Source organism: Chelonia mydas, chromosome 1 (genome assembly GCF_015237465.2).
Source record: "Chelonia mydas isolate rCheMyd1 chromosome 1, rCheMyd1.pri.v2, whole genome shotgun sequence".
In the NCBI taxonomy this organism is placed as follows: domain Eukaryota; kingdom Metazoa; phylum Chordata; order Testudines; family Cheloniidae; genus Chelonia; species Chelonia mydas.
In genome coordinates, this window is record NC_057849.1 from 215,823,231 (window position 1) to 215,848,322 (window position 25,092).

At 49.4% G+C, this 25,092-nt stretch overlaps 1 protein-coding gene and 1 long non-coding RNA gene across 2 annotated transcripts; one reads left to right on the top strand and one right to left on the bottom strand.

The window, feature by feature from the left end:
• Positions 1-445: 445 nt before the first annotated feature.
• Positions 446-19,674, bottom strand: LOC122462217. The gene is made up of 3 exons (XR_006284635.1): positions 19,133-19,674; positions 12,973-12,976; positions 446-456 (listed from the first exon to the last, which is right to left on the bottom strand). It is a non-coding gene; the product is annotated as an uncharacterized LOC122462217 (long non-coding RNA).
• A 2,858-nt stretch (positions 19,675-22,532) lies between these two features.
• On the top strand, positions 22,533-24,691 carry LOC122462218 (retina and anterior neural fold homeobox protein 2-like). Its single transcript, XM_043524687.1, has 3 exons — positions 22,533-22,786; positions 23,296-23,385; positions 24,032-24,691. The coding sequence occupies exons 1-3, from the start codon at positions 22,553-22,555 to the stop codon at positions 24,440-24,442; spliced, it is 735 nt and encodes a 244-aa protein (XP_043380622.1). The 5' UTR covers positions 22,533-22,552; the 3' UTR covers positions 24,443-24,691.
• Positions 24,692-25,092: the final 401 nt, after the last annotated feature.

Below are 25,092 nucleotides of genomic sequence, written 5' to 3' on the forward strand. Positions count from 1 at the left end.
CAGGAAATAACCCTGTCCAGCACCCTAGTAAAATCCACTTCTTTAAGGGGAAGATCTGACAGTTGTGGCAATTTCCAGCAATATCTTAGAGCAGTGGTTCTCAACCGGGGGTCCACGGGCCTGTGGAAGGGCCACAAGCCAGTTTCAGGGGGTCCGCAAGCCCCGAGCCCCACAAGGCAGAAGTCCCTAGCCCATGGGCGGAGTTAGAGAGGTGCAGTGGGGGCATTGCTCCCCCAAACTGCAGTGCCTTAACCAGAGCAGGGTGGTCCCAGAGGAAGCTCCACACACCCCTCCTTTGTTCCCACCCAATCAGCTGGCCAGGTCAGAGGCAGGAAGCTGGAGCCAGGTAATGCAGGGCTGCTGCTGCTCTAGCTGGTACCATAGAGCGGGTGGCTGCAGTGCTCCCCCACCTCCTGCTGCTGCTTGTGGTGCCCTGGGCTGTGACTGCAGCTGCTCCTCAGCTCCCAGCCCCCTTTACTCCTGGGGGAATTCTGCAACAAAAAATTAAAAATTTTGTGCACAATATTTTAAAATTCTGCAAATTCCTGCATATTTTATTTGTCAAAATAACACAATATAATCACACCCGTTTCAATTATTTTTGGTCGTTTATTTCAAAATATCTGTCAGCAAGTACGTCTGTAACAATACAGACAACAAAAAAGATTCAGGAAATGTTTTTTGACAAATAGATTCCTTACTAGGCATATTAATACAGAACTCGGAGTAATAATTCATTTAAACTACAATACAGAACCATATTTCCCGCACCCCTCAGAAGCAGTGCAAAGGTTTGGGGGAGTCAGGAGTAACATAGGAGCTGAGGGAGAGGGAAGTAATTGCTGGGAAGGAGGCTGGGTGTGAACTTGGAGGGTTGTTGGGTATGGGTGGGAAAAGTATGGAACAGGCTTTTTGGGGCCACAGGGAGAGACTGTTAGGGAGCTTCCCCAATGCAGACCTTGGCTGACCCCTCACCTCTCTGTGACAGGTTTCAATCGGTCCTCTGAGCCCCTAGGGGGTGATGGAGAGCTATGGTCCCACTGGCGGGCCTTAGTCACACCTTTCGGGCACTGGGGAATTAGTGGGAAAGGTGTGCTGGCTGAAGTCCGCAGCGCGCCCCTCAGGCAGGGGGAGCGCCGGCACGAATCTGCAGCGCACAGTTCTGCTACCCAAGGCAGGTTGGCCGGGGTAGGGGAACGCAGGCCCACCCAACTCCACTGCGTTCCAGCCCAGGGTCCTGACAGTGGCGGGAGCCGAAGGTCCCGCTGCTCGGTCAGTGGGGGGCCATCCGTGCCCACTGACCAAACACTCCCACCCTACGGTGCAGTTCTGCCCCTGGGCTACTTCCTACCCGGTCTCTCAAGCGGGTCTCTCCGGTCCCTCCAGCTCGTCCGGGTATTCCGCTGCTGGCAGCTCCAGCTCCCGCTCTGTGTCAGACTCACACTGGCCCGGGCTACAGCCGGGCCCCTCCAGGTCCTCCGGGTACTCAGCGACTGGCAGTCCTGGTTGCCGCAGGCCTTCCTCCCGGTCAGGTTCCTCCTGGCCCAGGGCCTCCCCTGGGTCAGCAGCAGGATTGCGAGGGAGCAGCCTGTGTCTGTCTCCCTCCCTGGTGCTCTCCTCACTGGGCAAAGGGCCCTGCCCTTTGTACTTCCTGTCCCACCCCTCCCCTTCGGGGGATTGGCGTAAGCTTGGTCTGGCCCTCCCACTCAGGCTGAGAGGGTGGCTCTTTACCCTCTGGTTTGGAGGGAAGCCACCCTGGCTCCCTATACTCTCCCATTCAGTCAGGCACACCTGCTCCTGCTCCCATGTGTCCCTGAATCCCATGTGTCCTTGCCCCCTGTGTCCACATGTTCCTTCACCCCCATTCCCCCTTCCCCATGTGTCCTTGCACCCCCTGTCCATATGTGTCCCTCCACCTCCACTTGTCACAGTCACAGTAAAATTGCCCCCCATGGGGTTCCCTGGGTAAGCACCAGCACTGTATGTCGCTAACGCCTATATATGCATATGCATGGGAAAGGATTTTGGGAGGGGTTGAAGGTGTGAGTGTGGAGTGAAAGATTCCTTTGCAGGTTGCAAGAGGCCACAGAGGGAGGAAGGGAGAAAGAAACGGGTTAACTTGACGATCCATCTAGGTCCAAAGATAAGAAGCTGGCTCCAGCCACCCAAGGCCAATGCACACAAGCAGACTCTCTGATGCCAAGAGAGATGAAAGCCTGGATTCTAATCCCGACCAGCCATGAGAAAGGAGAATTCAGCTGAACAGAACTGCAGGGGCCGCAAAACCTAGTAAAACGGCGAAGGTCAGCAATTGGGGAAAACAACAATCTTGTGTCCCTGAAGCCAGTGTGTTTTGGGAAAGCTGAGGAAGCCGTGAAAAGCTGGTTTAAACTGATACAAAGAGCATGGGAAACAAAGGTCCCTGAACAAAATGCCCCCAGAAGAACCCAGGACTTAAAAATCCTCCCAAGAGCCAAAGCAAGTCGGAGATCAACAGCGAACCCTGGACAGCCTGTGCACAGGACAAAATTCTCGTCCATCCTTCCCCCTATTCTTCTTACGTTACACCTGGACTTGGCCAGCCTTGGGTTGTGAGTGTGTGAGTATGAAAGCGGGTGAGGGCTCGGGCACTAACGCTTTCTTCCTTCCTTTGAGTGACGTGGAGAGAATCCAGCACTCACAGCTGTTATTTTATTAATAAAGCTTTAAAACTTAGTCACTTGGTGTGCTCCTTCATCTCCTCCCCTAAAGATCCTGTGACCTCAGCCTGATCACCTAAAGCCCCAGGCAAATTGGTAACTTAAATCTGTCACACACTCAGACACCCTCTCCCATGTGGCCCTGCATCCACCCCATCTCCATGTGTCTCTGTGACCCGACTCAGCCATCCCCTGTCCCTATGTGGCCCTGCACCCCCTCCCTATCCCCGTGTGTCTCTGTGCCCCCACTAAGCCACTCCGCCATAACCATGTGGCCCTGAGCTTCCCTCCCCCTTGTGGCTCTGCAACTCCACTCCCATTCAGCCCCTTCCCCAGTCTGTCCTCCCCCACTATCCCTTATGAGCCTCTGTCTGACCCCCCCAGTAGCCCCAGGCTGGCTGTCTCCCCATAGCCCCTGTCTCCTGACCTGGCACAATAGACTCTGTGAAGAAGGCTCTGCAGGCTCTTCCTCTTTCCTAGCTGGCTGGGACAGGCTCCTGTGTTCGCTCATCACAGCGCCCTCTAGTGGGCCAAAGGTGGAACTGCAGATGTTATTTTCTGCTGGGAGCTGTTGCTGTGTTCTATTGCCACAGCACCATCTGGTGGGCAAAAGGTGGAACTGCAGCAAATTTTCAGCCGCTTTTTTCTGCATAAAAAATTTAAAATATGCACTGCTCATTAATTATGTGCACATGCAAGTGGTGCAGAATTCCCCCAGGAGTACCCCTTTTACTGCTCACACAGCCAGTAAGAGTTGTCTGGGTGGGAGGACCCGGTTCTGAGGCCAACAAAGCCCTCAAGGAGCAAATACCACAGGGGGGAGCCTCCCTTGGCACACAACCCCAAGCTATTCCTGTCCCTGCACCTGAGCTACCTCCTGCCCACACACAGCTACTAGCTACTCCCTGCCTGCACCCTGAGCTAACTCCTGCCCACACACAACCCCTAGCTACCACTTGCCTGCATGCTGAGCTACCCCCTGCCTGCACACAGCCCCTAGCTACCACCCTGCCTGCACCCTGAGTGGTTTTCAAACTTTTTGAACTGAGTTATAATTTTGGTTGCACTCCCCCCAACCCAGAGAGGCTGGGTGGCCTGCTGAGGTGAGTCGGGGCTGGAGGTGGCACTCCCTCCTGGGGCTCTGCCATGCAGAACTGGCCTGAACCCCACTGGGCCCTGCCCCTCGCAATAGAAGTCAAACTACACCTGTGCCTGAGACCCCACCCCACCTGGTGGCAGAAGCCCAGAGCCCTGAACTCCAGCATCCTGCAGGGCTAAAGTCCCAAACCTCCCGCTCACTGGTGGCTGAAGCCTGGAGCCCTGAGCTGTCCCCCACCCCTGCTGGACCCTGGAATTTTTATAGCATGTTGGCGGGGGGGACTCAGAAAGAAAAAGGTTGAGAATCCCTGTCCTAGACAAATCTTATTGAATTAAATTAAACCTTACTGAATAAAGTTTCCGCATGTTAGGAGTTCAATGTATAATAAAAGGCAAATAGTCATGTATTATTGTGAGATTGGCTGGAACTTCTTTAGGAGGAAGACAGAATTAATGCATTCTCTGGGAAGTACTGTGGGCTTCAAAAGATGATGCTGAACAATGTAGCAGATGCAACTGATCTTTTGGGAAATTATGTGTGAAGAGGAATGCCTAGAGAGTACTGGGGAGGAGGGGATTGCAACTAGCACTTAAGGACTCAGCCTTCAAAGCTTTGCCCTGAGAGGGGACCTTTTGTCTGCTTTGCACCTGTTACATGAGATCAGTTCAAAGACAAACTTTAAAGGAGTAACTAATTTACTTATGGAAATGCTGTTTCTGAGCAAAAGCTGTTATGAACTTGTGGCCACCAGGAAAACCCTGAGTGGGGTTTGGAGGACTGTTCACTGGCCACAGCCCTTGTTGGAGTTGAGGGTGATCTCTGGTAAGGTTCTTAGTATGTGTTTAGGTTCTTCTGTTGTTTTAAAATGTTTTCTCTGTGATGCTTTTACCTTAGGAATACATGTGCTTGCTTAGAAATAGCTGTGTGGTAGCTTAACTGTGGCAATTACACTGTTTACCATCTCTGGGGATAAAAGTAAAGCAGACCAGATTAGGCAGCCCTGAATTTTCTGAGAAGGTCACAGTGTAGGCTGGGAGCTGTGCAGCCTGGAAAAGCCGTGGTCAGGAAGGAGAGAGATACGGGTCCCCACCCAAGAGAGGTGATGGTTGAGGTGCCGGAGCAGGTGCCCTTACTGGCCATAGAGGGGAAACACAGGTGCCATTGCCCTGAATTGTGACAAGTGGCTCACACCTCTGTCAGATGTCAGTGCAATGACTCTGCATAGATCATGGTGCTAGTCCTCTACTTGATGTCAGCACTAGAGTGGTGCAACCAGCTACTGCATTGATGTCAAGGTGATTGCATGTCTGTGTGATGTCAGCACAGTGTTGCTGTAATAGCACAATGGGGTGTTGGGTCACTGTCATGTAGTGCAACAGGGCTGTGTCAAAACATGACAGGATTACACTCTGGGATGCCAGCTCTATGATGCTGAGACAGAACATAGCTCATACTGTTCCTGACAGCTATGCAATGTAATGATGATGTACAAAAAGGTCCTGCTGTCACTCCTCTGTGACACGGCAAACCGAAATATGTTGTCATCTCTGCAATGCCAGTGTGGTACTGAACTGGCTGAGCAGTTTCACAGGTATCCTGGTGTTTGACAAAGCAGCTGTTCCTTAGTTGTAGATCTTTCCTGGCACATCGTAAATGTTCCTGGACTAGCAAAATGCCTTCCCCATTCTCCATGTTAACCCCCAATTTCAGTTGTAGGGAATATTTGGAGACACAGGACAAAAGGCAGTGTCATATTTCTCGAAGCTATGCTAAAGGCTTCCCCATACCATGATAACCTCAGCACACAAGGAGTTAGTTATGAGAGATAATGCTCCTTTTTTTTAATTGACAAAATAACCACATAACTCCAGACATTCCCACTATGTATGATATTTTTTCTTTTGGCAATCGGTAATTTTTAAGCTACATGAGTCCAAAACATTGAAACTAACAATGTGAACTTTAACACCAAAATTTATTTCATTCTCAAGTTTTAATTCATTTATATCTACCTAAAGAGGAATTATGACAGTTCATCTCCTCAAACATGCTCCGGTATCCTTGTTTCATTGGTCCATATGCTGGTCCATCTACTGGCCTCCCACAGATGGAATTTGGTGGCTTGATCCACCTGTTGAGGCTCATTTTCAGGTTGTGCAGCTCAGTGGTCTTTCTGCAGAGGAAAAGAAGGGGCAGTCTGGTGTTGGTATTAGCAGGCCTACCACAATTGCCTCCAATAGCTCATATACAATCAGCATGGGGCTGTGTTACCAGCAAATAAGCATGAGACAGTCCTTTGAAATAAGGAGACAAGAGATTTCCATTATCATTACTAGTTGTATTGCAGTAGCACCGATAGAGACCAGGGCCCCATTGGGCTGGGAAATGTACATATCCAAAATAAGAGGCAGTCTGTTCCCCAGAGAGCTTACAAACTAAATAGACAAAGAATATAGTGAAATAAAAGTTATTCCAGTTGTGTAGAGGGTAAATGGAGGGATTAAGTGATTTGTCCAAGATCTAAAGATACACATTGATAAGAAAGACACTACTGCCACAAAACTGTCCATTCACCACTGATAACATACCTTCCCCTCCACTGTAAGTTCCTGGTAATTGTTCTTGACCCTGCTAAAGTGTCTCTGTACTTTTTTTCCAGTTATTGCAATAGTCTTTTTGGTTCACTCATATGGTAAAAACAGTCTTGATTTCCCTTTCATTTTCACCTGCATTTTGGAAGGATGGAGTGTTATACCTTGGACTTCTTCACTTCACCTCCCCAAAAGGTTTGCATTTAGTAGGAGCTGTACTGAAATGAAGAAAGAATATGCAGTGTACAGGTGCTTGAATGATAAAAAATGCCAGAAAACCTTGTGTGAATATATAGAGACAAGGTGGGTGGGGTAATAGCTTTTATTGGACCAACTTCTGTTGATGAGAGAGACAAGCTTTTGATCCACACAGAGCTCTTTAGGTCTCATGCACCTTGTCTCACTAATATCCTAGGACCAACACAGCTGCAACTACACTGCTTATATCTGAACAGTCAGTTTTGAACTCACCCTTTTCTTGATATAACTGTGCTGGTGGAGGGGGTTAGGACTGGATTTCTCATCTTACTGAAATTAATTAGGAGGCAGAGTTAACACTGCATTAAGGTGAATGTGAGACAAGTTATCACCTTTCCTACTCCTATTTTCAGCCAGAGACAGCTTCTGCAAGGCTGAATAAACCCTGCAATACACAGCTGTTTCCAAAGTGAAAAATCTACATTTCATTTTTAATGAAAGTTTAAAGTTGGCAGAATCAGAGAGAATCCAATGTTGCAGAGACACTAAACACTCTGTGCAATTTGCTCCTTTTGATATTCTCCATCTGCTGATCCTCAAACAGGAATTTGTTGGTTTGTTTGTTTTTTGACTTTTTAAAAATTGTTTGAAGATTTTGCTATGTCAGTTTCGGGGCAATGTTATCAGGCTCCCAGGTACAGCCCCAAAGTAGCAGCCCCGGCTATAGGTGAATGCATAGTGCAGAGTCAACAGAGTGCATTTCTCTTCTGAAAAATGAGACAGCAGTAAAGGCTCAGCCTTCCTCCACAGATTCTGCTCTAAAATAGATCTGTGCAAACTCCAGAGAAACTTCAATGGGGATTCATTTACACTTTGTTCATTTATTAGACCAGAATCAGGAGCAGAGTCATATCTGATAGCTTCAGGATGAGATTTTTGAAAGGTTCAGGTTACTTAGGAAAAAGAGGCTCATAGACAGTCAATAGGACTTGCTCTGCCAAGTCTCTTCAGTGATTTAGAAAATCCCAGCCTTAATGACTAAAATAAATGTGTTCAGTCAAAAAGAGGGTGGCACCAAAGCTGGTTATGACTATTCAGATTTATGCACAGAAGAGGTTTTCCTTTTTCTCCCAATTTTTCTTATCTAAGTAAATAAATGCTGGGCTGTTTTGATTTATATTTAACCACATAATAAAGAGAAATGTACCAAACAACATAAAGAACAGGAAACACATTTTAATTTATATCGCTGAGCTGTTGCTGAAGGAGCCAGAAGTTTTCCATTGCCTACGTTGATTTTCTGTCTCTCTGTCCATGGTTTTATCCCATATCATTGTGGTGTCTGAACTCCTTCTAACTGTGTGACCTCAACACTACAAACAATATGGCCTAAGGTTAGAAACTTACTAGTGATATTATGAACCTCATAATTTGTGTACCCAACTTGAGACACCTTAATGGGGCCAGATTTTCAGTTGAATAGTTTTTAGGTCTGACTGGGCAAACTGTTAATAGATAGCTAGATATGTGGGGAGCTGTGGGTGGGTTGGGGGAAAAGAGTGAGTGTGGGAGATCAGGTAAAAAATGCTATTGAGGTGTTGTGGGGGTGTCCATGAATCATGAAACCCACCCCCAAAGTTAACTACAATGCAAGTTTAGGGGGCTCAGCACCTCACTGAATTGAATCCTTAAACTGAAGGGGGGACAGTAGTTCCATAGTTAAGGTGCAACCCAGTTCTCAATATGCACCCTAGTATCACTACCCAACAAAACAGACAAATAAAGGTCAATGGGGCTGAAAATTAGTCAGGAGCTTCCAGGTCCAAGATAGAATTTTTCCTCTTAGGTTTTGTGCAAACTCTCTATTGCTTATTTCACCTGCAGATCGCACAGTGCTTTACAGAGGAAGGTGCCATGACCCTGGTTTTACAGATGGCGAAGTGAAGCAATGATGTGACCCAAGGTTTCATGGAGTGACAGTAGCTGAACCAGGATTCAGATTTGTGCCTTAACCACAGTGCGTCCTTCTCATACGGCATTCCCATCCATTCCCAAAGACATTCTCAGCTCCCTTTCCCTTGGTCCATTACGCAGTTGCTTCATTCCACAGGTGCCCATGGAGCCTGTGCAGATGCCTGATTTTCAGAGGCGCTGACCTGAACTCAGAGCAAGTTCTGGATGCCCAGGGCCTGTGGCAGGGCAGGTAGCCCAGAGGAATGAGTTCTAAACCTGGTGCCATTACTGATTCACTGTGTGGCCTGGCGCAAGTCACTTTGTCTTTCTGCTTCAGTCTCCTCACCTATAAAATAGGGATGGTAATATTGGCCCTGCATCTCTCCAGGATTAATTAGTTCGTGTCTGTACAGTGCTGTGGTGTAAAAAGTAATATCAGATGCCAAGTATTCCGAAAAACCAGGCTGTAGGTGTTTCGGGTTAGGGACTTAATATTAGGAGAGACATTTACAAATTCTGGCCTCCCTTTGCCTCTGTTCCTATCTGTAAAATGGAATAATGATACACTGCTGCTCATAGGGGAGTTGTGAGGGTAAATCCCTCAGGCCTGGTCTACACTACGAGTTTATGTTGAATTTAGCAGCCTTAAATCAAATTAACCCTGCACCGGTCCACACAACAAAGCCATTTTTGTCGACATAAAGGGCTCTTAAAATCGATTTCTGTACTCCTCCCCGATGAGGGGATTAGCGCTGAAATCAACATCGCCATTTCGAATTAGGGTTAGTGTGGACACAATTTGACAGTATTGGCCTCAGGGAGTGTCAAAGTTCCTTCCCCACTCTGAACTCTAGGGTACAGATGTGGGGACCTGCATGAAAACCTCCTAAGCTTACTTTTACCAGCTTACATTAAAACTTCCCCAAGGTACAAACTATTTTACCCTTTGCCCTTGGGCTTCCACTGCCACCAACAAACTTTATCTGGGTTCCTGAAAAAACGTAGTTTGGAAACGTCTTTCCCCCCAGAATCCTCCCAACCCTTGCACCCCACTTCCTGAGGAAGGTTTGGTAAAAATCCTCACCAATTTGCATAGGTGACCACAGATCCAAACCCTTGGATCTTAGAACAATGAAAAAGCATTCAGTTTCCTTACAAGAAGACTTTTAATAGAAGTAAAAAAAGAATCACCTCTGTAAAATCAGGATGGTGAATACCTTACAGGATAATTAGATTCAAAACATAGAGAATCCCTCTAGGCAAAACCAAAAAAGACACACAGACAGAAATATTCATTCTGTTTAGCACAGCTATTTTCTCCGCCATTTAAAGAAATCATAATGTAACACATACCTAGCTACATTACTTACTAAGTTCTAAGACTCCATTCCTGTTCTGTCCCCTGCAAAAGCATCACACAGACAGACACAGACCCTTTGTTTTTCTCCCTCCTCCCAGCTTTTGAAAGTATCTTGTCTCCTCATTGGTCATTTTGGTCAGGTGCCAGCGAGGTTGCCTTTAGCTTCTTAACTCTTTACAGGTGAGAGGATTTTTCCTCTGGCCAGGAGGGATTTTAAAGGGGTTTACCCTTCCCTTTATATTTATGACACGCCCCCCAAATCTCAGCTAGGGTGAAACGCTGGCTGGGATTTCTTCCTGGAGCTCTAGGAAAAACAGAGTTAATAAGACACATGCACCTCTAAATATACTACCAAGTACATAAAGACTAACAATATTTTCCACATCTCAAGGACGATTTTAACCAGTTGTTTCTGGGAAACTTTCACGGGAGAGTGCATCAGCCACTTTTTTAGAAGCTCCTGAGATGTGTTGGATGTTGAAATCAAAATCTTGGAGAGCTAAACTCCACCGAATAAGTTTTTTGTTATTTCCCATGGCGGTATGAAGCCACTGTAGTGCAGCATGGTCGGTTTGCAGGTGGAAACGCCGTCCCCAAACATATGGGCGTAGCTTTTCCAGGGCGTAGACAATGACGTAACATTCTTTTTCACTGGCTGACCAGTTGCTTTCCCTCTCAGACAGTTTTTTGCTGAGAAACACTACAGGGTGGAATTCTTGATCAGGTCCTTTCTGCATTAAAGCTGCTCCCACACCACGCTCGGACGCATCTGTGGTTACTAGGAACTGTTTGTCAAAGTCTGGGGCCCTTAGTACAGGGTCAGACATGAATGTCGCTTTAAGCTGGTTAAAGGCCTTCTGACACTCTTCGGTCCACTGAACGGCATTTGGCTGTTTCTTTTTGGTTAGGTCTGTCAGTGGGGCAGCAATCTGGCTGTATTGTGGTACAAATCGTCTGTAATAACCGGCCAAGCCTAAGAAGGATTGAACCTGTTTCTTTCACTTTGGAACAGGCCACTTTTGGATAGCATCCACTTTGGCCTGTAGGGGGTTGATAGTTCCTTGACCCACCTGGTGTCCAAGGTAAGTCACTCTGTTTAGGCCTATTTGACACTTCTTAGCCTTAACAGTTAGTCCTGCCTCCTTTATGTGCTCAAAGACTCTTTGTAGATGTTCTAGGTGTTCTGCCCAGGAATCCGAAAATATGGCCACATCGTCAAGGTAGGCGACTGCATATTCTCCTAATCCCGCTAGGAGACCATCTACAAGTCTTTGGAAGGTGGCGGGTGCATTTCACAGCCCGAAAGGGAGTACATTAAATTCATACAGACCGAGATGTGTGGTGAAGGCTAACCTTTCCTTGGCGGATTCATCTAGCGGTACCTGCCAGTACCCCTTGGTTAAGTCCAAGGTAGAGATGAACTGGGCCCTTCCCAGTTTCTCTAATAGTTCATCTGTGCGTGGCATTGGATAGTTGTCTGGGTGAGTTACAGCATTTAGCTTACGGTAATCCACGCAAAAACATATCTCCCCATCTGGTTTGGGCACTAGAACCACTGGAGATGCCCATGCATTTCCAGAGGGGTGGATTACACCCATCTGTACCATATCCTGGATCTCCCGTTCTATAGCAGTTTTAGCTTGAGGAGACACCTGGTAAGGTTGGACTTTAATTGGGTGAGCATTACCTGTGTCAATGGAGTGGTATGCCTGTTCAGTCAGTCCTGGGGTGGCTGAGAACGTCAGCGCGTAGCTAGTGCACAGCTCCTTGATCTGCTGTCGCTGCATACGCCCAAGGGTCATGGAGAAGTTCACCTCTTCCACACCACCAGCACTTTTCCCTTCGTAGTAGACACCTTCAGGCCACTCAGCGTCGTCTCCTCCCTGGGCTGTAAACTGACAAACCTTTAATTCTCTGGAATAAAATGGCTTTAGAGAATTAATATGGTACATCTTAGGCTTTCGGTTGGAGGTGGGGAATGCTAGGAGATAATTAACAGCTCCCAGGCGCTCCTGGACCGTGAATGGCCCTTCCCACGATGCTTCCATTTTATGGGCCTGGAGCGCCTTTAAGACCATGACCTGGTCCCCTAGTTTGAAGGAACGCTTTCTGGCATGTTTATCATACCAGACTTTTTGCTCTTTTTGAGCATCCTGTAAGTTTTCTTTAGCAAGGGCTAAAGAGGTTCGGAGGGTGTTTTGTAGGTTGGTTACAAAGTCCAGAATGTTAGTTCCTGGAGAAGGTGTAAATCCCTCCCATTGCTGCTTCACCAACTGTAATGGCCCCTTAACCTCACAGCCATATACAAGTTCAAATGGGGAAAACCCTAAAGTGGGATGTGGTACAGCTCTGTAGGCAAAGAGCAACTGCTGCAACACTAGGTCCCAATCATTGGAGTGCTCATTTACGAATTTACGTATCATGGCCCCCAAAGTTCCATTAAACTTCTCCACCATGCCATTTGTTTGATGGTGGTAAGGAGTGGCAACCAAGTGATTTACCCCATGAGCTTCCCAGAGGTTTTCCATAGTTCCTGCCAGGAAATTAGTCCCTGCATCTATGAGGATGTCGGAGGGCCAACCCACCCTGGCAAAAATATCTGCTAGTGCTTGGCACACACTTTTAGCCCTGGTGTTGCTTAGAGCTACTGCTTCCGGCCATCGGGTGGCAAAATCCATGAAAGTCAGTATGTACTGCTTTCCTCTGGGTGTCTTTTTCGGAAAAGGACCCAGAATATCCCAGAATATTCAGCTACTCGCTGAAATGGAACTTTAATGATGGGGAGTGGCTGGAGAGGGGCTTTGACCTGGTCTTGGGGTTTTCCCACTCTTTGGCATACTTCACAAGACCGGACATAGGTAGAAACATCCTTGCCCATTCCCTCCCAGTGGAATGACCCCCCAAATGATCTTTGGTCCTGTTCACCCCAGCATGGCCACTAGGATGATTGTGGGCTAAGCTCAAGAGCTTGGCCCGGTATTTAGTTGGAACTACCAACTGTCTCTGAGGATGCGAGTCTTCCTGGTGTCCACCAGAAAGAGTTTCCTTGTATAAAAGTCCTTTTTCTACAACGAACCTGGATCGATTAGAAGAGCTGAGAGGCGGTGGGTTGCTCAGTGCCGCCGTCCAAGCTCTCTGGAAGCTTTCATCTGCTTCCTGTTCGATCTGGAACTGTTCCCTTGATGCTGGAGACATCAGTTCCTCATCGGATTGTGGACCTATGCTTGGTCCCTCTGGAAGCGATGTAGGGGATGGGGCTGTTTCCGTTGACTGTGAACCGCTCTCCGCTGGGACACTATGTTGGGGTTCAGGCTCCGGCTGAGCCTCTTGTGTAGGGTTATGGGCTGCTGCCGGTTCAGGTTCGGTGGGGCCCTCTGGTGTTGAGGTTGCAAGTACTGGATTCAGTGCTGGCAATGGGTCTGGTGCTGGTTGTTCCGCTGGTTCTGGTTCTGGGACTGGTTCCATCTGGGTCTCTGGGACTGGATCCACTACTGCTGTTGCAGACATTGTCCTGGGGTCCGGGTCCATCACCTCTGACCGGGTCCTGATAGAAGTTTCCGGAACAGAGCTAGGCGTCACTGCTTGTTTAGCCTGGCTGCGGGTGACCATTCCCACCCCCTTGGCCCGTTTCACATGATTGGCCAAGTCTTCCCCCAACAGCATGGGGATGGGATAATCATCATAGACTGCAAAAGTCCACGTTCCTGACCAGCCCTGGTAATGGACAGGCAACTTGGCTGTAGGCAAATTGAAAGAGTTGGACTTGAAGGGTTGAATCGTCACTTGGATCTCTGGGTTGATTAAATTGGGGTCCACTAAGGAAGCATGGATAGCTGACACTTGTGCTCTGGCGTCCCTCCACGCGGTGACCTTCTTCCCACCCACACTCACAGTTTCCTTCCACTCCAAGGGTATCTGGGAGGTATCTGGACCTGCAGATCTCTGGTGTGATTCCGGTGCATGAACTGTAATCTGTTGAGGTTCTTGGGGCAGTTGGCCTTTACATGCCCCAGCTCGTTACATTTAAAACATCGTCCAGCTGACGGGTCACTGGGGCGAGGCGGGTCGCTGGAGAACGGGATGGTGGGACGATAAGGTGTCTGGAGGGTTCTTTGGGAGGTAGGTGGGGCCTTGGGTGGCCCCCGGTAATAGGGGTTGTCCCTTCTGGTCTCCGCTCCAACTACGACCAGTTTTCTTCTTCTCTGCCACCTCCACCCATCTGGCTCCAATCTCTCCTGCCTCGATTACAGTTTTGGGCTTCCCATCTAGGATGTATCTTTCTATTTCCTCAGGAACACCCTCTAAGAATTGTTCCATTTGCATTAGGAAGGGCAAATTTACAGGAGATTCAACACTTGCTCCTGATATCCAGGCATCCCAATGTTTCACAATGTGGTAGGCATGTTGGGTAAATGACACATCTGGTTTCCACCTTAGGGCTCTGAACCTCCAACGAGAATGCTCGGGTGTTATCCCCATTCTGACTCTCGCCTTGGATTTAAACAGTTCATACTTGTTCATGTGTTCTTTAGGCATTTCAGCTGCCACCTCAGTTAAGGGTCCACTGAGCTGCGGCCTCAGCTCTACCATGTATTGGTCAGTAGAGATGCTATACCCAAGGCAGGCCCTTTCAAAGTTTTCTAAGAAGGCCTCAGTATCATCGCCTGCCTTGTAGGTGGGGAACTTTCTGGGATGGGAAGTGGTACCTGGAGAAGGATTGCTAGGGTTTGTTGGTATATTCCACTGAGCCTTTACCTTCTCCATCTCATGCTTCCTCTCTTTTTCCTTTTCCTCCTCCACATGCTTCCTTGTCTCCATTTCCCTCCTGTGGGCAGCCTCCTGTACATCCTTCTCCATCCGCATGAGTTCTATCTGTCTTTCATGTTCCTTTTGTTTTTCATCAGCCTGAAATCTGGCTAATTCCAGCTTTTGTTGAGCCGTGGAGTCTGTCATCCTAACCTCTCTGTTTTTAACTAGCTTTACACCCGAGGTTTAGAAATAAAACAAACAAAACTTGGCTTGTAAAATTTTGTTGTGCTGGAATAGGATACCTATTCTCTGATAGTGATTGTCAGCCTACAGAAAAAGACAATTCCCTTTTGTCTCCGCTCTGGCCCCAAATCAAAGCAAAAAACCTCCAGCTACTTGGAAACCTGCTTTCCAGCAGCCCAAAGGAAAAAAATTTCCTTTTCAAATCTGTGCTCCTTGTAAAAAAAAAAAAAATCAAAATCCTAAAAAAAAAACAAAAAAAAAAACCCTACCACTTTTGTCTCCTGGCAAATGGGTAGAACACTCCCCTATTTACTTTTAGGGGGGAAAAAACCTCAGGTTCATGAAGACTGTGAATTTCCCTGCAGGAGGTTAACTACTCTGCCTCCAGGCAAAGAAAACCTGCAATTCACAAAGATAATCCCCTTTTGTCTCTGCTCTGGCCCCAAAGCAGAGAAAAAACTAGCTGCTTTCAGTTGGACCTCCTTTCCAGCAGCCCCAAAGGAAAAAAAAATATTTCCTTTTTAAAATCTGTTTTTCTGGTTCAAAAAATCTCAAACTGATCTCAAAAAGATTTCAGGTTAATCCCACCACTCTGCCACCATGTCAAGGTTCCTTCCCCACTCTGAACTCTAGGGTACAGATGTGGGGACCTGCATGAAAACCTCCTAAGCTTACTTTTACCAGCTTACATTAAAACTTCCCCAAGGTACAAACTATTTTACCCTTTGCCCTTGGACTTCCACTGCCACCACCAAACTTTATCTGGGTTCCTGAAAAAATGTAGTTTGGAAATGTCTTTCCCCCCAAAATCCTCCTAACCCGTGCACCCCACTTCTTGGGGAAGGTTTGGTAAAAATCCTCACCAATTTGCATAGGTGACCACAGATCCAAACCCTTGGATCTTAGAACAATGAAAAAGCATTCAGTTTCCTTACAAGAAGGCTTTTAATAGAAGTAAAAATAGAATCACCTCTGTAAAATCAGGATTGTGAATACCTTACAGGGTAATTAGATTCAAAACATAGAGAATTCCTCTAGGCAAAACCTTAAGTTACAAAAAAGACGCACAGACAGAAATATTCATTCTATTCAGCAAAGCTATTTTCTCAGCCATTTAAAGAAATCATAATCTAACACATACCTAGCTAGATTACTTACTAAATTCTAAGACTCCATTCCTGTTCTGTCCCCGGCAAAAGCATCACACAGACAGACACAGACCCTTTGTTTTTCTCCCTCCTCCCAGCTTTTGAAAGTATCTTGTCTCCTCATTGGTCATTTTGGTCAGGTACCAGCGAGGTTACCTTTAGCTTCTTAACCCTTTACAGGTGAGAAGATTTTTCCTCTGGCCAGGAGAGATTTTAAAGGGGTTTACCCTTCCCTTTATATTTATGACAGGGAGCTATCCCACAGTGCACCATTGTGACCGCTCTGGACAGCACTCTGAACTCGGATGCACAAGCCAGGTATACAGGAAAAGCCCCGGGAACTTTTGAATCTCATTTCCTGTTTGGCCAGGTGAGCTTATCAGCACAGGTGACCATGCAGAGCTCATCAGCACAGGTAACCATGCAGTCCCAGAATTGAAAAAGAGCTCCAGCATGGACTGAATGAGAGGTACTGGATCTGATTGCTGTATGGGGAGATGAATCCATGCTATCAGAACTACATTCCAAAAGACAAAATGCCAAAACATTTCAAAAAATCTCTGAGGCCATGAGGATCAGAAGCTACAGCAGGGACGCAACACAGTGCCGCATGAAACTTAAGGAGCTCAGACAAGCATACCAGAAAACCAAAGAATCGAACGGACTCTCTGGGACAGAGCCCCAGGCATGCCGCTTCTACACTGAGCTGCATGCAATTCTAGGGGGGGCCACCACCACTATCCCACCCCTGTCCATGGACTCCGAGGATGGGGTACCCTCCACCATGCCTGAAGATTTTGCAGAGGGGAAGATGAGGAGGAGGAGGACGAGCTTGGGGAAAGCACACAGCACACCATTCTCCCCGACAGCCAGGATCTTTTTATCACCCTGACTGAAATACCCTCCCAACCCAACCAAGCCAGAGAAGGGACTTCTGGTGAGTGTACCTTTTTAAATATAATACATGTTTTAAAAGCAAACATTTTTTAATGATTAATTTGCCCTGAGGACTTGGGATGCATTCGTGGCCAGTACAGCTGCTGGAAAAGTCTGTTAATGTGTGGGGGGATGGAGCGGAAATCCTCCAGGGACATCTCCATGAAGCTCTCCTGGAGGTACTCTAAAAGCCTTTGCAGAAGGTTTCTGGGGAGAGCAGCCTTATCCCGTTCTCCATGGTAGGACACTTTACCACGCCATGCTAGTAGCAAGTAGTCTGGTATCATTGCATGACAAAGCCTGGCAGCGTATGGTCCCGGTGTTTGCTGGCATTCAAGCAACATCCGTTCTTTATCTCTCTGTGTTATCCTTATATCGTTCATAGTAACCTGGTTGAAATACAGGAATTTAATTAAGGGGACATTCAGAGGTGGCCGTTCCTACTGGGCTGTTTGCCTGTGTCTGAAAAGAAATCCTCCCCGCAGTCAGCAAAGCGGTAGGGGGGGGCCATTGGCACTAAGCTGTTCGCGTTTGGCTAGCAGGGATCTTCCCTGATACCAGCCATGCAGTGGGGGAAGGGGTAAAACAATCATCCCAGAGAATTGGATGGGGAGGAGTTAGTTTGGTTTCTACTGCTGCACGTTAACACGAAAACCGCAGCACTAAATGGCCAAGTCAGCGTGCTTTGCTTGATATGGGAAAGGAGGATGCTGCTGTTATGAAGGTTGCAGAAGCTGAAAGACTATGGCTTACCGTGGCCACCTGCAAGCCGAATTCTGTTGCCCGGCCCTGAGTGTGTGATCTCTGACACCAAAGCCGCAGGCACTCAATATAAGATGCAAAATGCGACCTTGTACCAAAATCACACGTGCTATGTAATGTGAATAGTGTTGTTCACCTTGAAAGAGTATAGCCATTGTTCTGTAAAATGTATCTTTTTAAATACTTCGCACCCTTTTTTTCCTCCAGCAGCTGCAAATGTTTCAAGCCTCCCTCCTCCGTCCCAAAGGCTATCTCAGATAAGACAGCGAAAAAAACGAACACGTGATGAAATGTTCTCTGAGCTCATGCAGTCATCCGACACGGACAGAGCTCAGCAGAATGTGTGGAGGGACACAGTAGCACAGTACAGGAAAGTGGCCAATGAACGTGAGGACAGGAGGGATGATCGAGATGAGAGGTGTTGGCAGAGGAGGCATGAAGCAACGCTGGCGCTACTGCCGGATCAAATGGACGTGCTCCGGCATCTGATGGAGGTTCAGGAACAGCAGCAGGATCACAGACCACTGCTGCAGCCCCTGTTTAACCACTCTCCCTCCTCCCCAAGTTCCATAGCCTCCTCACCCAGATGCCCAAGAACTCGGGGAGGGGGGAGTTCCGGGGACCCAACCACTCCACCCCAGTGGACAGCCCAAGCAACAGAAGGCTGGCATTCAACAATTTTTGAAGTGGCCTTTTCCTTCCCTCCTACCCTCCTCCCACACCCCACCTGGGCTACATTGTGAATTATCTCCCTATTTTTATTATCAATTAATAAAGAATACGTGTTTTTTAAATGATAGTGAATTTATTTCCTTTGCAAGCAAGCTGTGATCGAAGGGGGGGGAGCGGGTGGCTTACAGGGAAATAGAGTCAACCAAGTGGGTGGGTTTTCATCAAGGAGAAACAAACAGAAGTGTCACACAGTACCCTGGTCAGTCATGAAACTGGTTTTCAAAGCTTCTCTGATGTGCAGCGCTTCCTGCTGTGCTCTTCTAATCGCCCGGGTGTCTGGCTTTGCATATTCAGCCGCCAGGCGATTTGCCTCAACCTCCCACCCCACCATAAACGTCTCCCCCTTACTCTCACAGAGATTGTGGAGCACACAGCAAGCAGTAATAACAATGGGAATATTGGTTTCGCTGAGGTCTGAGCAAGTCAGTAAACTGCACCAGCATGCTTTTAAATGTCCAGATGCACACTCTTCCACCATTCTGCAGTTGCTCAGCCGATAATTGAACAGCTCCTTACTACTGTCCAGGGTACCTGTGTACGGCTTCATGAGCCATGGCATTAAGGGGTAGGCTGGGTCCCCAAGGATAACTATAGGCATTTCAACATCCCCAACAGTTATTTTCTGGTCTGGGAAGTAAATCCCTTCCTGCAGCCATTTAAACAGACCAGAGTTCCTGAAGACACGAGCGTCATGAACCTTTCCCGGCCATCCCATGTTGATGTTGGTGAAACGTCCCTTGTGATCCACCAGCGCTTGCAGCACCATTGACAAGTGCCCCTTGCAGTTTATATATCAGTTGCCCTGTTGGTCTGGTCCCAGGATAGGAACATGCATTCCTTCTATAGCCTCACCACAGTTAGGGAATCTCATTGCAGCAAAGCCATCTACGATGACCTTCACATTTCCCTGAGTCACTACCTTTGATAGCAGCAGCTCAATGATTGCATTGGGTACTTGCATCACAGCAACTCCCACAGTAGATTTGCCCACTCCAAATTGATTACCGACTGACCAGTAGCTGTCTGACATTGCAAGGTTCCACAGGGCTATTGCCACTCGGTTCTCAACTGTAAGGGCTGTTCTCATCTTGGTATTCTTGCGCTTCAGGGCAGAAGAAAGCAAGTCACAAAGTTCCATGAAAGTGCCCTTACACATGCAAAAGTTTCAGAGCCACTGGGAATCGTCCCAAACCTGCAACACTATGTGGTCCCACCAGTCTGTGCTTGTTTCCCGGGCCCAGAATCGGCATGCCACGGTATGAGCCTGCCCCATTAACACCATGATCTCCAAATTGCTGGAGACAATTCTCCAAATTGTTTTAGAGAAATCTGTGTCCATGTCCACATCACTCTTGTCACCGTGCTGCTGTCACCTCCTCGCCTGGTTTTTCAGGTTCTGGTTCTGCATAAACTGCATGATAATGCGTGAGGTGTTTACAATAGTCATAACTGCTGTGGTGAGCTGAACGGGCTCCATGCTTACCGTGCTATGGTGTCTGCTCAGGCAATCCAGGGAAAAGGGTGTGAAATGATTGTCTGCTGTTGCTTTCACGGAGGGAGGGTTGACTGATGACATTTACCCATAACCACCTGTGACAAATTTTTGGCCCCATCAGGCATTTGGAGCTCAGCCCAGAATTCCCATGGGCAGCGGGAACTGTGGGATAGCTACTCACAGGGCACCGCTTGGAATGTCGACGCTTGCCACGGTACTGTGGACGCACACTGCCGAGTTAATGTGCTTAGTGTGGACGCATGCACTCGACTTTATACAATCTGTTCCCAAAAATTGACTTCTGTAAAATCGGAGTAATTTCATAGGGTAGACCTACCCTTAATATCTGTAAGGCTCGGATATTCCAATATTAGTCTGAATAAGATTTGCGGGCACACATTGGATTATGTGGCTCACAAGAAATATTGCACTGTTGTCTAATTGCCTGAGCACCGTCCACCCAGTGCACTGAGGTATCTAGTAAGTAATGTTGAACTGTGTGATCTTAACAAACAGAAAGCCTGGTCTACGTTTAATAAATTTACTTGTGGGTCCCAGTGTGGAAAAAATGGTGGGATCAAGCAAAGACTGTATCATAATGCATATGCCCAAAGGAACTAAATTAAGGTTGCACAGTCAACCACAGGTCCTGCATTTAGTAAATTTCCAGTACTTGATTCGGCAACCTAAATACCTTCCTAGTAAGATGGGGTGGGGGGGTCTTTAGGTGTAAAAATAGCTTCCACTGGAATGTGCTCAGGCCTGTGTGTGATTGGATCAATGATCAGTTCATGCCCAGGCCGAGTTCAACAAAACCTGTAACGGACATTGAGCGGGTGATTCGTTTAGCTGCTAATGTGATTGTCCTTCTGTCCAGGAATAACGGCCAGTGGAATGAAAGGGAAGCTGCATTGCTAGAGAAGGGATCTTGGGTTCATAACACTGAACTGTACAGAAAAATAAAGACGTCGTTTAATGCATTTATTTCCTACGTAATGTCAAATGTAATGGATATTGCGAAGGTTTATCCATTGCTGAAATGAGGATTGCATTAAGTTCCCTTCCTGCACGGTAGCCCTGGTGTTCTCCTGGAATCAAATGGGAGCTGCATTCCCTGAGCTCTGACCATCCCCAGCATGGCAGCACAGCCGCCTCCGGACACATGTTCAAAATCCGTGGTAATCGGTATTTGAATGCACTGCTCTCCGCCTGCCCCCCGCCAGCCAGCATACTCGGGGGTGTAGGTAACAGACCCAGACCTGAGTACGGGACAGTGGCCTCTGGCGGTGAGATGAAGGGATGGGGGCGGCCGCCTAGGGGTGCGGGGAGAGCCTGGCCCGCAGGGACACCGGGGCGGGGGCCCTGCCAGGCCGGGGGGCCCGGTGCGCAGCGCGGAGGCGCAGAGGCTCCGCCGCCTGGCGACACCCACCAGGTCCCGGCCCGGAGCCGCGGTGCCCGGGCGACGCGGGCCGAGCTGCGCTCTGGGGACCTCCCCGTGGCCTGGCCCAGGGACCCTCCCGCGCGCAGCCCCGGCCGCGGTGCTGAGGGCGCCGGCAGGCTCGGGCGCATCCCGCCGGCTCCGCGCGCGCCCGGGGGAGGCCGGACCCGCCGCGTGTGCTCGGGTCACCCCGGGGCTCCCTGCCCACGGCTCTTCTCAGCCCTGAAACGATGAAGAATGAAGGGCTGAGACGTGGGGGGTGGGAACTGGAGCCGGGGACCCCCCTGTGCGGCCTCCAACCCCCTGAACTCCCAGCCCCCGGGGGGGACCCGGGCCAGGGCTTGGCCAGCGGCTGCCCCGCCTCTTCCCTGGGATGGCTCCCCGCTGGGCTGGGGTGACTCAGCCTCCCAGCCAGGGGCCAGGGCCCCTTGGAGAAGCCCTTTGAGCTGGAGCTTTGATGGGGCCCCTTGGCCCCTCCCCGGTGAAGAGCACAATGGCCTGAGCGCCGGGTATAAGAGGCCTGCGGAGCGGGGAAGCAGAGAGCAGCGGGGAGCCCGAGAGGGAACATGGACTCTGCCCCGGAGCTGCAGGAAGCCTTCGCAGCCATGACCCCAGAGCTGTGGGAACTCATCCCACTCGCGCGCCACCCAGCACATCTCGACGGCAGCGGCGGGGGCGGGGGCGGGGGCGGCCAGCCCCTCTGCGCGGGGCCTGCTGGCTCCAGGGGTGGACTGGTGGGGAGAGCGGGACCAGGCCGGCATGGTTCAGGTGAGCTCTCCAGGGGCTGGTTGTCAGGAGGGGAGCTGGGGGCCAATGCACCGGGCCTGGCTCAGGGCAGCCCTGGCAGCATCGCTCTGCGGGGCTGAGGCCCAGTCTGCGCTGCAGGGCTTTGCCCTGTCCTCCCTCCAGCTGCCTGGACAACGGGGCTGCCACCACTTCCCCCCAGGGACTCCCACTGGGAGGGAACGATTCCTGACCCCCAGCCTGGAATGAGAGCTCAGCTCCATCCCCCTTCACCCCCAGCTCTCTCAGCCTCTTCAAGCCCCCCAGGCAGTGCCTCTGCCTCCCTGGGGTTTGCGCCTTCCTCTGACCCTTCTCCTCTCTTCTCCCTTTGGATTTACAGCAGGGATCGACTCCAGAGAGGGATGCATGGCTTTGCCCCGGGTCCCGTCCATTGCTGCTGGGCCCCATGTGGTAGCTGCTGCCCCCAGCAGGGATCCCCCCCACGGTCAGTGGGGAGGGCAAGAGAGGAAGAAGAGGAAGAGGAACTTGTACAGCAGGAATCAGCTGCACATCCTGGAGTCCTTCTTCCGTCGAGAGAAATATCCCAACCTGCCTGAGGCTGAAATGCTGTCGGGGATGACGGGACTCACCTACCAACAGGTACGTCCAGCCCCTCACTCTGGGGCTCTGGTTTCTCCTCTCTCTGCTTAAGGGACAATTTGCGTTCTGTGGTTTCTACAGCCAGGGCACCATAGGGAGCCATAGCAGAGGGTTGGGGGAGCAGAGTGGTGCTGGGGTCTCTCACTCAGAAAGGTGCTGACAGTGGGTCTGGAGGTACTGGGGCTGGGAGGACAGTTTCTGTGACCTGGAGGGAGCAGGGAAAAGGGTCTGTTTGCGGGGGGAGGGTGTGAGAATCTTTCATCCAACCGGAGAGCAATGAAGGAACCTTCCCTCTGTCCCTGCCTCCCATTCTTCATTCAGGGCCATCGAGATCTGCTGTTGGACACAGGACTCCTCCCTTCTTCTCAAGGCCTGGGGAGGGGAACAGATTATTTCAAAGCCTCTCAGGAGGAGGGCAGGAGGGAGGATAAAAGGGACAGACATTGAGGGGTCCCTGAGGTTCCTTCTCTGCCAGCAGCTCCTTCAGTCCCTCTTCTCTCCAATTCCAGATCCGGATTTGGTTCCAGAATAGAAGAGGGAAGCACCGGAGACTTTACACTGGAGATGGGACACCTGGGAGCAGCCTCTGTACCCTGCAGGTGAGCGCTTGAGAGCTACACACACACACAAACACACTCCCAGTCACCCCCTCAGACACACGCTGAGTGTCCCCCACCCACACCTCCACTCATCCACAGAGACACTCAGACAGTGAGACACCCCAAGGAGCGGACACCCACTCACACCTGCCAACAGACACACAGGCACTCTGGGCCTTTTCCACAAGGGTTATTCACTGGTATCTGGCCAGCACTTCAGTGACACAGGGCCAGATCCCCAGCGTGTGTAAAGTCGGGCAGCTCCAGTGAGTACAGTGCAACTACACTGATCACCAGGAGTTGGGGCCTGGCCTATGAAGTGCTGGGAACCTGCTGAGATCTTAGCATTACACTGATCTCCCTCTGGGCTGTTTCCTCCTGCCCTGTCAGGTTTGTTGGGGGCTGGTTTATGGGCCATTGGAACCCGCTGAAGAGTCAGATTTCTCCCCTCAAAGCATCCCAGGTGCAAGTAAATTCACCACCTGTAAGTCCCCTTGGGATCCTCTGGGACAGAAGAGCCTACAGAAATATCCAGGACAGGGCTATTAGTGCTGCTAGCAGTGAAGAGAGCTGAGCCCTGGGGATCAGTGCAGGGCTCTGGGCTCTCTGGGTTGTGATTAAATGTTCTGCTTTCTCTTCCTTACAGACCCAGTGCTGTGCACACTCCTGCAATGATCCATTCTCCCAGTTTCATTGGCCAGCACTTCCTGGATCCCCAGGACCTGATCCAGGGATGCAATGGGCTCTGCAGGGACCAGAAAGCTCTGCCTTTGACTCCAGAATTAATCTGCCTCCCCTCCAGTCCCCTTCCACGCCTACAGATTTCCAAGCCTACAACACATGGGCCCCACAGACCAGCATAGGAACCTCTCCCACTGCTGTGCACCCTGTGACCATCAACTCCAGCTTCCTCCACTTCTCTCAGATTCAGTCCATGGAGTCTCTGGAGCTGTCACAGTTGATCAATGCCGGTGACTCTCTGCTCTCTTCATTCTGTATGGATTCCCAAGGGAATTCGCAGTGGGGGCCCAACCATGGGTATAGCCAGCCCTGGTGACACAGAGGGAATAACTTCAGCCCCTTTGTCTGGACTCCCCACTGGCTGTTTCCCAGCCTGAGTCACGGAGTTCTCAGGCTCCTCCACTCCCGAGGAATATCTGACACTCTTCACTAGTGAGACCACCAAGACTTCTTCAGACTGGAAGATGAGATCTGGACAGAGGGAGAGGGACAGAGATGTGGTTTCAGAGTTTGTACAATGCTGTGCATACGTGCATTTCTTCAGTGATATTTTCCTGGTGTGACAATGAACCCATTATGTTAATTTGGTTTTGTTATTTTCCAGTAAAACAGTTTTAAATAATCAGGGAGTGGTTCTGGTTCTATTCCTGAGCTGTAAACAGATCCAACTTCCAGAACTGCTAATCACCATGAAAAATTAAAATTCACACTCCTGCTACCCGCAGAAAGGACAATATCATTTGTGTGGGTTTCCGAAGACTGCAGTGTCATGAACCTATCCAATCTCCTAGCCACTGGCTAAGGTTGGGTTCTGTGAGAATGGGGGGAGTGGGTGTATTTTTGAGAGTCTGTCATAGTGACTCAGGTGTATAATCTCCAGACATTTACTGATCATAATAACGCCATCTGAGCTAGGCTCCTTTGCTAAGGCCCTGAATCAAAAACTTCACAGAAGCATCATCACTG